This window comes from Eschrichtius robustus, chromosome 1 (genome assembly GCF_028021215.1).
Source record: "Eschrichtius robustus isolate mEscRob2 chromosome 1, mEscRob2.pri, whole genome shotgun sequence".
NCBI lineage: Eukaryota > Metazoa > Chordata > Mammalia > Artiodactyla > Eschrichtiidae > Eschrichtius > Eschrichtius robustus.
This window is the reverse complement of record NC_090824.1, coordinates 164,544,427-164,563,551: the sequence shown is the minus strand read 5'-3', so window position 1 is coordinate 164,563,551 and position 19,125 is coordinate 164,544,427. Positions and strand designations below refer to the sequence as shown.

Here is a 19,125-nt window from a genome sequence, read left to right as displayed (position 1 = left end):
TTTTTTGCTGTTATGTATGTTCTTTTCTGTTATGCATATTATTTCTGTATTAATATTTTTCAAAAATGTTTTAGGGAGAGCTCCCCTTATGTTCTCTATTTTGCTGTTGAGTGTGTGTGTGTGTGTGTGTATGTGTGTGTTTTCTGTATAGAGATTAGGAAATAATAAATTCTGCATTTACTTTTTCCCTTCCAATTTTCTTAATTCATTTCATAATAAAACGATATTTATTGACCTTCCCTATTTAAGATAAGAATGTTAGCATGGTGTTCCATCCTTTCAACCTTTCCAGCCCACTTTATGGTAACTGATTATGCACCCACATAACATACTACAAAAACACAACTATATTAGACTTAATTATAGGTTGTATTGGATTTAGTGTTTATCACCAGTTCTTTTATTATACACCTTCTTGAATTCTTTATTTTGATTCACTCATTTGTTGACTTTATTCTTGATTACTTTCTTTAAATAGATATATGGTATATATCTGAGAACGTTTTTCATGATCTGGAGACTTCTTTTTTCAACTAAGGAAATTTTATTATACAGGCGTACCTTGGCGATATTGTGTGTTGCAGACCACAACAATAAATTGAATATCGCAATAAAGTGAGCCATACAAATTTTTTGGTTTCCCAATGCACATAAAAGTTATGTTTACACTATATTGTAGTCTGTTAAGTACAATAGCATTATGTCTAAAAAAAACAAAGTACATACCTTAATTTAAAAAGACTGTATTGCTAAAGAATGCTAACTAACATCTGAGCCTTCAGCGAGTCCTAATCTTTTTGCTGGTGGAGGGTCTTGCCTCGATGTTGACGGCTGCTGACTGGTCAGGGTGGTGGTTGCTGAAGGTTAATGTGGCTGTGGCAACTTCTTTCTTTTTTTTAATTTTCACTTTTTAAAATTTTTGGCTGCGTTGGGTCTTCGCTGCTATGCGCAGGCTTTCTCTAGTTGCGGTGAGCAGGGGCTACTCTTTGTTGCGGTGCACAGGCTTCTCATTGCGGTGGCTTCTCTTGTTGCGGAGCATGGGCTCTAGGCGCGCGGGCTTCAGTAGTTGTGGCACGCGGGCTCAGTAGTTGCGGCATGCGGGCTTAGTTGCTCTGCGGCATGTGGGATCTTCCCGGACCAGGGCTCAAACCCGTGTCCCCTGCATTGGTAGGTGGATTCTTAACCACTGCGCCACCAGGGAAGTCCTGTGGCAATTTCTTAAAATAAGATAATAATGAAGTTTGCCACAGTGATTGACTCTTTCAGGAACCATTTCTCTGTAGCAGGCAATGCTGTTTGATAGCATTTTACCCACAGTAAAACTTCTTTCAAAATTGGAGTTAGTCCTCTCTCACCCTGCCACTGCTTTATCAATTAAGTTTATGTAATATTGTAAATCCTTTGTTGTCATGTCAACAGTCTTCACAGCATCTTCAACAGGAGGAGGTTCTGTCTCAAGAAACCACTTTCTTTGCTCATCTGTAGAAGCACCTCCTCATCTGTTCAAGTTTTATTATGAGATTGCAGCAATTCAGTCACATCTTCAGGCTCCACTTCTAATTTTAGTTCTCTTGCTATTTCCACCGCATCTGCAGTTACTTCCTCCACTGAAGTCTTTGACCCCCTCAAAGTCATGCATGCGAGTTACAGTTTACTTCCTCCAAACTCTCTTTAATATTGATATTTTGAACTCGTTCCATGAATCATGGATTTTTTTTTTTTTTAAAGGGGACTATTATAAGGAATCAGTTTTCTTTCTTTCTTTCTTTCTTTTATTTATTTATTTATTTATTTATTTATTTATTTATGGCTGTGTTGGGTCTTCGTTTCTGTGCGAGGGCTTTCTCTAGTTGTGGCAAGTGGGGGGCCACTCTTCATCGCGGTGCGTGGGCCTCTCACTGTCGCGGCCTCTCTTGTTGCGGAGCACAGACTCCAGACGCGCAGGCTCAGTAGTTGTGGCTCACGGGCCTAGTTGCTCCGTGGCATGTGGGATCTTCCCAGACCAGGGCTCGAACCCGTGTCCCCTGCATTGGCAGTCAGATTCTCAGCCACTGCGCCACCAGGGAAGCCCGAATCATGGATGTTTTTAATGGCATCTAGAATGGTGACTCCTTTCCAGGTTTTCAGTTTACTTTGCCCAGATGCAAATCGCTATGCAAATAGCGATTCAGAGGAATCGCTACTGTCTATGGTAGCTATAGCCTTACAAAATGTTCTTCTTAAATAATAAGGCTTGAAAGTCTAAATTACTCTTTGATCCATGGGTTATGGAATGGATGTCCTGTTAGCAGTCATGAAAACAACTGTACATCTTCATGAGTGCTCTTGGATGACCAGGTACATTGTCAAGGAACAATATTTTGAAAAGAATCTTTTTTTCTGAGCAGTAGGTCTCAACAGTGGGCTTAAAATATTCAGTATACCATGTTGTCAGCAAATGTGCTGTCATCCAGGCTTTTTTGTTCCATATATAACACAGAGTAGATTTAGCATAATTCTAAATTCCTAGGATTTTCAGAATGGTGAATGAGCATTGGCTTCAACTTAAAGTCACCAGCTACATTAGCCCCTAACAGGAGTGTCAGGCTGTCCTTTGAAGCTTTAAAGCCGGGCATTGACTTCTCCTCTCTAACTATCAAAGTCCTAAATGGCATCTTCTTCCAGTAGAAGGCTATTTGTCGACACTTGTCTACATTGAATATCTGTTGTTTCATGTAGCCACCTTCATTAATTATCTTAGCCAGATCTTCTGGATAACTTGTAGTGTCTACATCAGCACTGTTGCTTCACCTTGCCCTTTTATGTCACAGAGGTAGCTTCTTTCCTTAAACCTCCTGAACCACCTTCTGCTAGCTTCAGACTTTTCTTCTGTAGCCTCCTCATCTCTTTCAGCCTTCATAGAATTGAAGAGAGTTAGGGCCTTGCTCTGGATTAGTCTTTGTCTTCAGGGAATGTTGTGGCTGGTTTGATCTTCTATCCAAACCACTCAGACTTTCTCCATATCAGCATTAAGGCTGTTTCGCTTTCTTATTATTTGTGTGTTCACTGGAGTAGCACTTTTAATTTCCTTCAGGAACTCTTCCTTTACATTCACAACTTGGCTACTGTTTGGTGCAAGAGACCTAGCTTTTGACATGCCTTCTTACTCAGCGTAATCGTTTCTGCTTTTGATTTAAAGGGAGAGATGTTTGACTGTTCTTTCACTTGAACACTTAAGAGGCCACTATAGGGCTGTTGTTTTCATTTTTTTTAGTAAATTTATTTATTTTATTTTTGGCTGCGTTGGGTCTTCGTTGCTGCGCGCGGGCTTTCTCTAGTTGCGGCGAGCGGGGGCTACTCTTCGTTGCACTGCACGGGCTTCTCATTGTGGTGGCTTCTCTTGTTGAGAAGCATGGGCTCTAGGTGCGCAGGCTTCAGTAGTTGTGGCACGCAGGCTCAGTAGTTGTAGCTTGCGGGCTTTAGAGTGCAGGCTCAGTAGTTGTGGCGCACGGGCTTAGTTGCTTTGTGGTATGTGGTATGTGGGATCTTCCCAGACCAGGACTCAAACCTGTGTCCCCTGCATTGGCAGGCAGATTCTTAACCACTGTGCCACCAGGGAAGCCCAACTATAGGGTTGTTAATTGGCCTAATTTCAATACTGTTGTGTCTCAGGAGGAGACAGAGAGAGGTGGGGAACGGCTGATCAGTGGAGCAGTCAGAACACACACAACATTTATCAATTAAGTTCGCTGTCTTATGGGTGTGGTTCATGGGGCTCAAAACTATTACAGTAGTAACATCAGAGGTCACTGATCACAGATCATCATAACTAGTAATAATGAAAAAGTTTAAACTATTGAGAGAATTACCAAAATGTGACACAGAGACACAAAGTGAGCAAATGCAGTTGAAAAATGACAGCAACAGACTTGTTGATGCAGGGTTGCCACAAACCTTCAATTTGTAAAAAATGTATCTGCGAAGCATAATAAAGAGAGGTATACCTGTAGTCTTGAATTATTGCATCATCCTATTTCTTATTGTTAGTTCTTCAGGAACACTAGTTACCTGTATGTTGGTCTCTGCTCTTTATCATCCATTTTAATCACCTTAAACATTTTAATTCTTTTGTCTTATTTGTCATTCTGAGAAAGATACATGAGTTTTCACCCCCATCTCTCTTCTGATCTTATGCAGTTCCAGTTATGTTCTGTTCTTTTTTTTTTCTCTAAAATGCATGTTTTAAGTGTGTAATTGTATTTTTTCTTCTTTACAATCTTTATTTATCCAGAGATTGCAAATGAACCACGGGGCCAGGTCTGGCAGGTTGATAAATTTTGTGTGTGATATTCTAAAAAATTTATATTAAAAATTAGGGCGTTTTATGTTAAAATCTGATTTATAGCTTCCTAAACCAAATTTCTAGTGTTTTGCAGTCTCTTATTTAGATTGTTTTTACCAGCCTTGGAAGGAATCTCCTGGCATCTTTTATGAGGAATAGCATTTATTCCTGGTTAAATTTAAGCTGTTTGGAATTTTCTCTTCCCAGAAACAGTGAATGAGAAAACTATAGCATGTGATATGCTGCTTCCACAGCTCTTCCAATCTTAGCGCCTGACCTCTGCTAATTTCAAAATCCCACAATGAAAGCACTGTGCCATCTATTTCTACCTCTAAATATTCCATTGTTTGATTATAGCCTCAGACAGATGGGGAATGGAGAGGTAACGATAGCTCTGGCTGCCACTGTAAGCACTTCTCCAGCTCTCCTCTTTCTGGGAAACAGAATACTCAGGGCGAATGGATAGAAAAATCCAGGGATCTTTCTGTGACCTCAGGGTTTCAACTAAGCTTTGATTTATTAATGATTTTAACACTTACATATTAGGTTAACCTCGGATGAATTTAGTAAAACTTTTAAATTAAATATATGCTAAAATTATATATGCTGAGATTTTTCTGCCTCATTGTTACTTTACATCTTTCACATTTGAATTCACATTATTATGGGGAGAATTACAAAGTTAGGAATTGCAGTGAAGTTACTTTTATTGAGGTTTATGTTTTTATTTCCACAGGTCCTGCTCAGTCTGGAATTCTGTCAGATCGTGAAGTGGTAAACCTCTTTCTTCATTTTACTGTCAATCCTAAGCCCCGAGTTGAATACATTGATCGACCAAGATGCTGCCTCAGAGGAAAGGAATGCTGCATCAATAGATTCCAGCAAGTAGAGAGCCGGTGGGGTTACAGTGGAACGAGTGATCGAATCAGGTATCTGCATATTGTAGATTTGGGGGTGGGGTGGGGAGGGGCAGCGGCTCGCATTTGGCTTTTATGTTCATATTGTGGGAGATAATTAACCACATTTTATTTTATACTTTGTTTAATACATTTCTAACTTGATACAACAGTCAAGAAGTCAGTGAGGCTTACTGGTCTCTCCACTGAATTATGAGTGAGGGAATCTCTTAGGAAACAAGTAGAGTAAGAAAGGATTGACTTGGGCCTTCTATTTTGTGAGTTTTGTTTGGATTGCCACTGCTGGTGAGCTGAAGTCTAGACCTTAATTGATCAAACACTATTTTTACAGTCTCAGGGCTATAATTTAATACATTTACTCTTACTTGGTTTAGTGTGAGATTTTTATTTGCATAGATGTTGCATGGAAAATATCTCAGTATACATTTATAAGAACTTTGAATGGGAAAATTTTTTTTTAATTTTAAAAGATGCATGCATAAAATCCTTTTGGAATTTATATTTGCTCTACCGTGTTTCTTTAGGTTAAATGTCAAAATAGAATATGTACCTGTTTTCATAAAACATGCCTTTTGGATTTTCATTTATTTAATATTAATAGCACTTTGGTATAAAACTAGAAACTAACAAGAAGTTTGTTTAAAACTAGAACTCCAAGAGGGAGAGGACTCTTACAAATATTGGGTTAAAATGGAAATAAAAATGCATTTGTAGACTATTTAGTAATAATTCACAATGAGAATACTATATGTGAGAACTTAACGGGATGAGGCCAAAGTGTCACACAGAGAATTAGCAATAATTAACTACTTTTATTAAATAAATTAGAGTAGAAATAAATGATTTCAGCATTAACCCAAGAAGCTAGAAAATGAATAGCAAAAGAACCATATGAAAAGAGAAAGGAAATAGGTAAATGTAGAAATTAATGAATTAAAAATAGTAGAATTGTTAAATATAAGCTGGTTCCTGAAAAAGACCAATAAAATAAGCAAACCTCTGGCAAAGGTAATAAAGAAAACATACTTACATCTACAGATAATAATGGGAATATAATAATATTCTGAGGAAATTTTAATTTTAATTCTGGGTTTACTCTGTGCTAATAAATTGAACATCTTGATGGAATGGATCATTTTATAGGCAAATATAAATTATCAAAATTGACTGAAGAAGAAAGCCTGAATAGACCAATTACCATGGAAGAAATTAAAAGTTATCAAAGAACTGTCCCTTCACAAGGTGGTTTTGACAGGTGAGTTTTATCAAACATTCAGGGAACAGTTTGTTTCGTTGAACATTCAAAGAAGAAAATACTTTTTGGTTAATTATTGAAAGAAGCATAATCCTTATACAGGAATCTGACAAGGCAAAAAATTTTCTAGGTCAATCTCACTTATATAGAAAAGAAATAAAATAGTGTATTGAATCTAGCAGTACCTTAAAAGAATAATACTATAACAGCAAATAGATATAAATAAACTATAGTCCAATTTTTTTAAAAAAGTGATAAATCAGGGTCGGAAAAATACATCCAGTGGAGATAAATATGCAAGATCCATGTTCTGACATCTTACGTTTGGTTCTAAAGCTATAAAGTTACAGAAATTTGAACAGTTTATCACATGAAAAGTACACATATTGCTCAGGAGAAGGGTGGCTATTTCAGATACAGAGACTTAAGAGAAGTTTCTCCTGTGGTTTCTTAGAAAGGGGACACTGAGCAGTGCAATGACATCATTTAAAATAACATCCATCCAACTGAGTTTTGTAAGGCTATTCCTAATAACGTCCATCAATGCAAAAGGAGTGCAAAAAAAAAAAAAAGGCAGATGAGAGTTTGTTTGGAAATTGAAAGAATGGCGCAATACTAGGAAATATATTACTATAATTCACCACGGTAGCAGATCAAAGAAAAAAAATTTATTTTGATAGATGTCAAAAAGACTTTTGATAAAATTTTACCCTCGATCCAGATATAACCATTAATAGGCTAGGTCTAGAAGAATACTTCTTTAACATGATAGACTATTGAAACCTCAAGATAGGGATGCCTGGTAACCTTGCTATTTTTCAGTAGTGTTCTTAAAACTCTGATTGATGTAGGTATAAAGATAAAGAAATACAGGTAATTAATACAACGTTGTAAATCAACTATACTTCAATATAAACAGACAAAAAGAAATATTGGAGAGGAAGAGGTGTTTTTCATTTTTTGCAGATAACGTCTATATTAGTAGTTCTTCACTCCATCAGACCTAGTTCTCCCTTTTTTGTAATAAATATTTTGTATTCCCCCTTTATTAACCTGAAATGAAATTCATAGATAATGTGTTTCATTTTTTTAAAATGATATAATGGCCTAGTTGTAATGTAAAGGACAGTGAATGTAACTGATAGTAAAATCAAATGTGTACTTCAATATGTAGACACTTGGGCAGCACCGGAAGACAAACAAGCAATCAGAGATAGTACCTGTACGCACCAGCACACTGAGACAGCTGTAGGTGCAGGGAACAGGTGTATTATACTCATGTCCCAAATACCATGAGCAGCACTGCTGCCAATTTTGTCATTTTCTTTAAAAGTTTCAAATAAAGCAAAGTACGGTCCATCCTGTTTATCCAGTTTCCATATGAGTAGATGAGTAGAGAACTCATCTACTCGCTAGAATTTAATTATAACCCCCAAATCAATACCAGCAGCGCTTTCTTAGTCATTCACAGGAAAGATTTTAGTTGCCTGGGAGCATGCTTCTGTGTGAGATCAAACAAGGAGGATGCTCTACCTTCTTATTTCAGCGCTCATACAGAGATGGAGATGGTAGGGGGCAGTGCAGTGCAGGACACTACAGCTCTGTGGCCATGGGACAGTTTGAATCCCAGCTCTGGCATCTGTTCGTGGGGTGGCCTCAGGCAAGTCACTTAACACTCCTTAATTCCATTTCTCTTTTGTGAAACACAGAAAATGGAATATACTAGAATGAGTCGTTCTTAGGATTTAAGATTAGAATCCACATGAGTGGTGTGTGAGTGTGTGTGTGTGTGTGTGTGTGTGTGTGTGTGTGTGTGTACACATTCCCCCTAAGAGCAGTGGTTTAGTATTTGCTAATTCTGTGTTTGCACCAACTATAAAATATAACTACCACAAATAATGAGAAATGACTGTATGGTATTTCCTCGATTTGTATAGTAGTCACCTCTTGTAAAAGTCAGTGAATATTAAAATTGCTGTGAAAATCTTGGTTTATTAATAAAAAGGGATTAAGTTCAAGTCTCATAGTTAAAAACAGGTTTTTCATCTACATGAATTGACAGGACACTTGAAAGTTGGTTGGGATTCTTTGTTTTGGGAGACTTTCCTAAGTATTGCAGTAAATCTGGTGTCCCTGGCTCCCTGTCAGTGGTGCTTCATATCCTTTGTGAAAACAGAGCCTGCCTCCTTGGGCATAGAACTCCTTTTGAGAACAACTAGTCCACCCAGACAGCCTCAGGATCAGTAAAAATCTATTAGAACCAATAAAAAAAGAATAGTGGCAACTTATAAAACGTATGTGCAAAAACCAGTGATGTTCCTGTGTCATTAAAATTCAGTTACAGAGATGGGTGGTGTTGATGGTTAACAACAGTGTGAATTACTTAATGCCACTGAATTGTGCACTTTAAAATGCTTAAGATGGTACATTTTGTTATATATTTTGCCACAATAAAAAAATTTTAGGGAATTCCCTGGAGGTCCAGTGGTTAGGACTTGGCGCTTTCAGGGCGGTGGCCCGGGTTCAATGCCTGGTTGGGGAACTAAGATCCCGCAAGCCGCGCGATGCAGCAAAAAAAAAAAAAAAAATTAATGTTTGAATTTTCAGTTAAAATGGTGAGTAAAAACGGACCCCACTTGCCATAGTAACAAATAACATAAAGTAGCAGGGGTAAATCCTATAGGAAATGTACAGTATGGTATCTTTATAAAGAATTGGAGAACTTTGACTGGAATCAGACAGTGTCTTTCCAAACTAACCTTTCTGAGTTAGGCAGTTCCTTGTAGAAGTCATATGTTTTTGGTAGGGAGGAGTGGGTTGGCAAAATTATTCTCTAATTAATCTGCAAAAGTAAAGGTTTCTGGGGCTTCCCTGGTGGTGCAGTGGTTGAGAATCTGCCTGCTAATGCAGAGGACATGGGTTCGGGCCCTGGTCTGGGAAGGTCCCACATGCCGCGGAGCAACTAGGCCCGTGAGCCACAGCTACTGAGCCTGTGCTCTAGAGCCTGCGTGCCACCACTACTGAGCCCGCGTGCCACAGCTGCTGAGGCCCGTGCGCCTAGAGCCCGCGCTCCACAACGGGAGAGGCCACCGCAATGGAAGGCCCACGCACCGCAGCAAAGAGTAGCCCCCACTCAACACAAGTAGAGGGAGCCCGTGCACAGCAACGAAGACCCAACGCAGCCAAAAATAAAAAGTAAAAAAAAAAAGTAAAGGTTTCTTTTTTAAAAGAGTGGTATTAATCAAATATGAAAAATATTGTAAAGCTATTATAGAATGTTATACGGAACATACTACAGAGTTCAGAAACCAACCTAATGTAAATGAACATTTAGAATGTGAGGAAGGATTAACCACTGGGAAAATAAAGTTAGATCTTTACTGATGCCATCTTCCAATATTTGTATAAATTATAATTTTAACGTTAAAAGAAAGGAAACCGTGAAAGTGCTGGAACAGAATGTTTATTTATTATGAGGATGAGATAGGCCTCTCTGAACTTGGCATAGATCATAATTTGACTACAAATAATTCAAAATGTTACATCCAAAACCACCATAAAGTTAAAAGATAAATGACAAATAGGAAAGTTTTTGTAATGGATGTTACTGACAGAGCATATAATAACTATATAACATGGTCTTTCAAATCCACATGAAAAAGACACTCATCAGCAGAGAAAAATGGGAAAAGAACGTGAGTGGGTTTTTCATTAAAGAGAAAATCCAGTAGATAGTAAGCATATGAGCAAATGTGTTAACTCAGTAATCAAATATAAATAGAATTTGTCAATTATCTGTTTCTCAACAGCAAAAAGAAATGAAGATACTTGTGGTTGTTGAGAGTGAGATAGAAATGATCTTCATTCCTTGTTGGGTGTAAAGTTTTATAATCTTCCCAGAAAGCAATTTGATAAAGTTCATCTAAGGCCTTAAGAATATGCCTTTCATTTTCCCCAGAAAATCTACTTCCAGGAATTTATTCTAGGAAATAATGAAGGCACTGTGAGATGATTTAGCTATAAGATTGTTCATCATGGCATTGTTATATAATAACAAAAATTGCAAATAACCTAGATTATTTAACAAGTAGGAATTGTTTAAATATAATGAATCAGTAGTAGTTTTTTACCTTTTTACATGACGTTACAAAAATATATATATTCTGACATGGTTTTTAAAATAATACATATATGTTCATAGAAAAAAGTCTGTTTTTCTATTGTTTAAAAACAGAACTAAAAGTCTGAAAAGGAAGTGCACCAAATTGAAAATGAAGTTGTCTCTAGATGGTAGATTTAGAGATGCTTTAAATTTTTCCTCTTGTTTGCTTAGCCACATTTTCTAACTTTTTTTAAACAGAGAATATATTGCTTTTTTATAATAAAAAATTATAAATAATATATTTAAACAATTTTAAGGTGATCCTCGTACTGGGAGTTTAACATAGTGATTAAGAGTGTGACCTTTTGATCCATGCAGACCTGGGGTTGTGTCCCAGCTCTGCTACACATTTTGATCCAGGCAAGTTAATTTCTGTAAACCTCAGTTTCTTCAGCTATAAAAACAGGATGATAAAAATCACACTGTGTTACTTAGTTTATAGAGCTGTTATGATGACTAAAGGAAATAATTTATGTAAAGAACTGAAGCTCGGTGCCTGGCACAGGAAGTGCTCATAAAGTGGTAATGGTATGGTAGTAATAATAATAAAACTTGAACTTGTTACTTCAGTTCTTAAAGTATGAAATGTTGAGGATAACTGCTTTATATTATAGATTATCTCTTATTATACAGTCATTTAGTGCCATTTGTGCTTGATGCTAGTTTTTATACATTTATAAAATGGAGTAAGGTGGGTCTATTTCTTAACTATGGTGACTAGACTGGATCTGCTAATTGTTCTAGTGTGAAATCTCATTCTGATCCACCTGTGTAACTTAGGTCCTGTCCCCAGACCTCCACCACCAACTCTGTTACAGCAGCCTGCTTCCTTCACAACTCTTATCACAATTTATAATTAATGATTTATCCCTTTGTTTACTTATTTATTATCAGTGTCCTCCATTAGGCTATAAGTGCAGTAGGGGCAGAGACTGTCTTGTTGACCATTATTTCCCCAGTGCCAGGCCCAGTAAGTATTCATCGAGCTGAAGAATTGTCAGAGTTTGGGACGCTGCACATCAGGTCTGATGGCTGACACATCTCTCGTCATGAAGGAGATGTGCAGACAGATTTGGACTAAAATTATCATTACAACAAAAGTGGGTATTTAGGTTAAATAAATTACTTGGCTCAAAAATGTACAGTACAGAAAACAGATTCTACTTAAGTTCCCAATAAGTTACTCTAGCAAGAGTTTTTTGGTAAGCAGATGACATTTCCAAGGATGTTTAATTTTTGATAGTTTTCTTTATTATGAGCAAAATTAGATGTTCTGAGTAACACTTAAAAAATGTATAAGCCTTTGGAGTATGAATGCTTACTGAATTATGTATGTTATTTTATATTTGGCCTCATTCTCTCAGGTTCACAGTTAATAGAAGAATCTCTATAGTCGGATTTGGTTTATATGGATCTATTCATGGTCCCACGGATTATCAAGTGAATATACAGGTACACTTTTTTTTGCCCACTGTATACCATCTGAAATATATAACAGGTGTCATTTTACGGTAAGATATTGTTTCGGCAAAATCCAAATTTCACTATAATTATCACAGGCATCAGAAAGCCTATTAGTATTTTAAGCCTAGAGGGTTCCATTTTACAATTGATCTAAAAAGTGTAGTTTCAGAAAATTGAGGTCCTGGGGTCCTTAACAGAAGCATTAACATATAAGGAGCTCTCCTTTGTCCAGGAAACCCTTCTATTAGTTCTTCCTGCTGTGTACTGACTGTCTCAAAACACCCACCTGCTTTTTTCACGGTACTTTGAACTCTAGGGCTTGAAACTGTCTAATTTCCTATAACTACTGGTAACACCTCTGATTTCTGATTGTCTGACCATACCCTGCCCCATTCTTAGATCTGCTCCACCTCAGTTCTTTCAGCTACGGCACGATTACTTAATCTCGAAGAAAGTGAAGCACCTCTCTCCTTCCCTTTCAGTCAACCAGTGTTCTCCACACTTTTTTTTTTTTTTAAACATCTTTATTGAAGTATAATTGCTTTACAATGGTGTGTTAGTTTCTGCTTTATAACAAAGTGAATCAGTTATACATATACATATGTTCCCATATCTCTTCCCTCTTGCATCTCCCTCCCTCCCACCCTCCCTATCCCACCCCTCTAGGTGGTCACAAAGCACCAAGCTGATCTCCCTGTGCTATGCGGCTGCTTCCCACTAGCTATCTATTTTACATTTGGTAGTGTATATATGTCCATGACACTCTCTCACCCTGTCACATCTCACCCCTCCCCCTCCCCATATCCTCAAGTCCATTCTCTATTAGGTCTGTGTCTTTATTCCCGTCTTTTGATTGCACATCCCAGTTAGTAAAATTATTTTTGAAACACATCTACATTGTACTTTTATTTACTATACACATATACCTATGCAATACTATACTTATTTTATATTATACATAAATTAAAACACAAAAATAGAAATGAAAAAAGGAAGTAAACAATGTTTCAGACTTCTTTCAGCTGAAAAAACTGCTCTCTCTAAAATGTCAATTAATATACTATTTTTAGTAGTAAAAACATTGGTGAACCAATCAAAATGCATCATTGACTTTCAAGATACACAACAATTCAAAGATCTGGTCTGGTCTGGGGACTTACCTGGTGGCACAGTGGTTCAGAATCTGCCTGCCAGTGCAGGGAACACGGGTTCAAGCCCTGGTCCAGGAAGATCCCACATGCCGTGGAGCAACTAAGCCCGTGCGCCACAACTACTGAGCCTGCATGCCACAACTACTGAAGCCCTCGTGCTTAGAGCCCGTGTTCCGCAACAAAGACAAGCCACCGCAATGAGCAGCCCGCGTACTGCAATGAAGAGTAGCCCCTGCTCGCCGCAACTAGAGGAAGCCCGTGTGCAGCAAGGAGGACCCTACACAGACAAAAATAAAGATCTGGTCTGATGACAGCCAAAAAAGATACTTCACTACCTCACAAAGACACCTTGTTCGAAATGGAAGAATTGCTTTATTGGCTGTGCTAATGAAATCATGCTCATTTTTAAATTCTATCCGCTAACGTTTATAGTGAAATTCAGCTATAAATTAAATCATTCATGTCAATTCCTTGCTCTTATAAACCAATTAGAAAGTTTGTTTTAATATTTTTAATAAATACGGTCAAAAGCCACTGAAATTGTTTATTTGAAAGATTTTAAAGGTTAGGAAATTTTGTTTCTATAATTTTTAATGCCAAAAAACCACAGCAGACCTCTCGGGTATAAAAGATTTTCATGATCACTCCCCGTTTTACTTTATATATTGTTAAGATCCTATCCATAGGATCCATAAGCCCACTTAAGCAGGCTGTATAATCTGCAGGCCTGGGAAGGAGTGAGGGCCCCACAGTCATTCTCTTCAGTTGTGGAACCCCTGTCTTCCTTCAACGCCCCTCACGTATTACATGAGACACCAGATTCCTTGTGTACAGTCTGAGGGAGGGCATTGGGGTTATAGGTATATTAAAATGATAAAATATAAAATGAATAGAAGTAGGACTTCTCTTTATTTTCTTCCGCCCAGTGGCTAGTCTCATGCACCCTCTAGATAACACTACCAGATAGACCTGCCTGGGTTTGAATCTCAGCTCTACCATCTCCAGGGTGTGACTGTGGGCAAATTAGGTAACCTCTCTGAGCCACAGTGTCCTTGTTTACTTTGACAGTAGTGGTACCTCCATTATGTTTTTGTGAGGAGCGGTTGAGATGATGCATGTAAAGTGTTTGGAACATAGTCTGTTGCTGTCGTTGTTGCTGTAGTTGTATAATTTGAGTCTCACAGTAGCCTTAGGAAGAAGGCAAACAAGTTTTTTTCCCAAATTAAAAGATAAAACTGAGGCTCGGAGAAGTGAAGTGGTTTACTCTAGATTACACTGCCACAACGAAATCCTGTGTCTTACTACTTTATTCCAGGGCACCATCATGTCTTTTTTTTTTTTTTTTTAATTGGACTGTGATACACTGTAGTCCCTCAGTATCTGCAGGGGATTGGTTCTAGGACCCCCTGTGGATACCAACATCCACAGATGCTCAAAGCCCCTTATATAAAATGACGTAGTACAGTCAGTCCTCCACATCCACAGGTTCTGCATCCGCGTATACAGGGGGCCGACTGTACATACAGAAAAGTAGACATAAGTGGTACGTATGGCTCCCTTTTCATAAACTGTGAACACACTTGTGTAACCAGCAGCCTGATCAAGGAACAGGGTATTACAGCACTCCAGACATCCCCTTGTGATCTTTTCTGGTCACTATCCCACCTGAGGTGGCCACTGTCCTGATCTCTCGCTGCATGTACTGGTTTAGCCTGTTTTACTCTTACCGTTTTTACCTGATGTATGCAAAAAGATGGCTTTGTGAGCCTTGGCCTCCACACATACTGTTCCCTTGCATGAAGACTTTTCTCTTACAACCTGGTAACCTCTGAGTTGAGCTTTTAAAACTCTCTTCTGTGGAGCCTCCCCACTTCGTGACAAAATCAGTTTTTCCTCTCCTCCTCCACTTCATCTTACGCATAGCTCTCTACTGCAGGTGCTGTACTGAATTGTCATTGTTTACTTGTCTTCTCTAATGACTAGAAGCTCCCTGAGGGTGTCCCTCAGTGCCTGGCACAGATTATGGAACTAAATCGAAAAGACGGAATTTTCATATTTTGAATATCCACATAGGAAATGCTACAGGAATTTCCCAGCAACAAGACATAGGTTAGCAAGGAGTAAAGGCTCATTTCCCTCAGGTACCTAAAATCCACACAGTCTAAAACACCAGTTCCCAAGCCATGTGTCTTTTTTTAGAAGCTCCTCTCTCCTGCAGCCAAGGCCCAGTTATCTAACATCCTCCCCATCCTTACTGCGGTAAATGCATTTTCTGACAGCGTGTTTAAAGCCATCTTTGGTGGTTAGAGACAGTAGAGAAAAATTACAGCAGAGAGATGTAGTAGTCTTTTCTGCTGTGCTGAAGGGCTTCATGCTCTCTTCTGCGAAACTTTGTTTTAACTTTAATTTCTCTTTTAAAAATTACAGATCATTGAATATGAAAAAAAACAAACCCTGGGACAAAATGATACTGGATTTAGTTGTGATGGGACTGCTAACACATTCAGGGTCATGTTCAAAGAACCCATAGAGATCCTACCCAACGTGTGCTACACAGCATGCGCAACACTCAAAGTAAGAGTCTTCCTGAATGTTCCAGGTGGTGAGCTGGCGGGGCCCGCGGTCTCCTCTTGCATGTTACAGAGAGCATGTTTCAGTAGAAGCTGAGAGTCACTAACAGTACAGCCTTGCCGGAAGCAGGGAAGGTAGGAAGGTGGGAGCTAAAATATTCCACTGCTTTGAGAAGAGCAGTGCCTCAGCAGAGCTCTGCTCTGAAAGAAATAGTTCTTCATAAGAAATAGCCCTGTGTTTGAGTAGGAGATTGGAAGTTTGACAGAAGATAAAATAAGACAATTATCTCCTTAAAACCATTTCACTGTCCTCTGATAGCTGAGCTCTACATTCAGTATTTTTAGTCATTAATTAGCTTGTAGCAAAAACTGCATTTTTCCTTAAATGACTTGGCATAAATTTTTATACAAGAGCTATAACGAAATACAGTAGATCGGTAATATAATTAAAATACCACATTAAATTGAGTGCTTATTAAATGAAAATTACTAATGAACCTTTTGTTCTCATTTAGGGTCCAGATTCCCACTATGGCACAAAAGGACTGAAGAAAGTAGTGCATGAAACACCTACTGCTAGCAAGACTGTTTTTTTCTTTTTTAGTTCCCCTGGCAATAATAATGGCACTTCAATAGAAGATGGACAAATACCAGAAATAATATTTTATACATAATTCAGCATTATAATACATCCTGGCTAAATAGTACCATACAGTCTAGTCTCAAAGGCATAAAAAACTGGCCACAGAAAAGAGTTTGCGTGTTATGAATATTTATAACTGTAAGATAAGAGACATTTTAGTTTCTTAGAAAAGATAGATAAGTGTTGACTTAAATCTCTGCATGATTTAAAGGGAGATTTTCCATTTTCTTATAACCTTAGGGGAAAAAAGAACCGGTTTAATTGTTTAAAAAAAAAAAAACAGCTATTTCAGCTTTATCTTGCATAATTTCATAGATTAGCTGACTCATAATCTTTCAGCAGTTTTATAACTGAAAGATTCTTGTTTTATATAGCTGGTTTGTTTTTTTTTCTGTTTTAACTGTTTTGAAGGTTACATAAGATGAGGTGGGTCAGTATTCCTACAGAATTCCTATTAACTCAAATAACTAATTTCAGAAAATGAAGAAAACTGACCTCATCTTTGGCGTTTCTAACTATCTGGTGGTTAGCATTTGCAATATTGCTAGAAATAGGCTTAACAAATGCCAAAGAAAATCTTCAGTGCATTTACAGAAAAGGATATTTTATAATAGTATAATATGTTACATAGTACAGTTTTAAACGATAAATGAAATTTGTACGAATTCACAATAATGTGATATAAACAAAGGGTCTAAAGGTGTACTCCGAGACTGGCTTCTTTATCACTAAGCTGCACCACTGTACGTGTCTCCCTCTGGGGGGATGCGGTTGAGAATTCCCAAGATTGAGGTGATGGTGGTGGTGCTGATGGTGGCTGAGTAAACAGACATCAGTTCAGCTCTGTGGCGATAATCTTACACAGCAAGAACTGGAATGAAATACTAACATCTCTAACAGCTGCTTTGAAACTTTAAAGATATCCAACAGAATCACTCCTGAAAAGTATACTTTCTGTCACCTGCACAGTTCTATCCAAGAAATAAAATATGTTTAACATTCATGACCTCACTGTCAACAGGTACAGCTGCCTAAGGAGGGGATGGGAAGTATATTGGCAGAATGACATTTATACACTTTTATAAAGCAAAATTTTTATATAAATAACATTCTTTTTCTTTCCCTTCAAAATGATTATCTCATTAAAAATGTATGTGTGATTAAGTTTAAGCTATATCAAATAGTTGTGGAAGATGTGTAGAAATCACAATTCTTTTAAGTATCAACTTAAAAAGAATTTTTTCTAAATGGTAATTAGGATAAAAAAATTTTCCATCTAAAGTAGTATTCTATTTGCTATTTTCAAGAAGGTAGTGAGGTGTGGTGGTGGCAGAGGTCTCATGTAACTGAAGGTAGTCATACAAGGGACAAGAAATGGAACCGTTTACTGACATGGGACATCCCCTGGAATTTTTAAAAAATAAATATTGTACTTTTATTTATTTTTTTTGTCATTTGTCTTTTCTAAAAGTTGAGTGTAAGACACCATTTCGGAACAAAGCTTCTAAGTAATTGAGGTTGAACCTTATTTTTAATTTATGGAAGTAATGCAACCCATAGTAAGAATGCCTTACTGTTGCCTTAAAGCAACTATAGCAGCAACAACTGTTGCCGTCTGCTGCTTCATCAGTTTTTTTCAGTCTCAGGTTTTTCTCCCCTGTTCTACTCTCAGTAGGTGAGAGAAAGGAAACTGTTCTTGTTATTTACTCTGATAGAGTGTAAGGACCATCTCGCCATCGTTTAGTATTAATAGAGCACCTGAGTGACTCCTGGGTACCAGGCTCTGCACTGAGTACTTCACACACGTTCTCATTTGCTTCTCACAACATCAGTATGAGAGAAGTACTATTATAATACCCATTTCACAGGCCAAGAAATTCATGATTTAAAAGGTCAGTAAGTGGTGGGAAGCAGAATTTAAACCCAGATCTATCTCCCAAGCTACAAAGTTGGGAAAATGTTATTTTGCTGGGTCCCAAAATGCCACCATTCTCAAACTTTACAATGAGACCCAAAAAGATACTTGGCTAATCTGTATTTACTGTAGAATACAAGCAATTTCTATTTTTTAAAAGAGTGATTACTCCAGTATCTACCCAACAAATTGTGATTATTTGTTTGCATTATAAAAGTGTTCTTTCTTTAAGGCCCACATAAGTAGTGCTTTTAATTTGCAAGAAAAAAATTTACCGGGAAACAGATAACCTTAATAGGACTTTAGAGAGAGCCAGGTCTTCAAATGCAGTATGTTAAATGCAATACGTTTTAGATAAAACATTGTTCCCTTTCGAGTCCTGTCTCCTTCAAACAGTCTGCTCCTTTTTGCTTCCCGGTTCTAGTTATCCAGATTCAAAACCTGAAAATTGTCCCTTGAATTAGACAATGCATCATTCATAAGAGAGGACGGTGCTATAGTAATCCCAGCCCCAAGAGCTACACGGCTCATTTAGTCTTTTGCCGAGTTTGCACACATAAAAAAATCCATCTTCTCCATTGGCAAAGGCTAAGATAAGATTGAGTTTTTAAGCTGAACTTTACTAAAACCTGAAAGAAATGTAAAAGAAAACAGGAACCAGTATAAACATTTATAATGGGTTTTCTGCCATTTGGATCATAGCCCCTATTTTTTTTTTTTTTTTTTT

The 19,125-nt window shown here is 37.6% G+C and overlaps 1 protein-coding gene across 3 annotated transcripts in view; it reads left to right on the top strand.

The window, feature by feature from the left end:
* Positions 1-17,925, top strand: part of BTBD1 (BTB domain containing 1) — a 43,658-nt gene extending 25,733 nt beyond the window's left edge. For 2 of the 3 annotated variants that reach the window (XM_068558580.1, XM_068558572.1), the window contains 4 exons: positions 5,058-5,250; positions 12,020-12,107; positions 15,698-15,844; positions 16,356-17,925. In XM_068558580.1, the coding sequence (XP_068414681.1) occupies positions 5,058-5,250; positions 12,020-12,107; positions 15,698-15,844; positions 16,356-16,514 (587 nt within the window). In that variant the 3' untranslated portion in view covers positions 16,515-17,925. Of the gene's footprint in view, positions 1-5,057; positions 5,251-12,019; positions 12,108-15,697; positions 15,845-16,355 lie in introns of those variants that run through there. The other variant, XM_068558589.1, reaches the window with a different exon arrangement.
* The last annotated feature ends 1,200 nt before the right edge of the window (positions 17,926-19,125 follow it).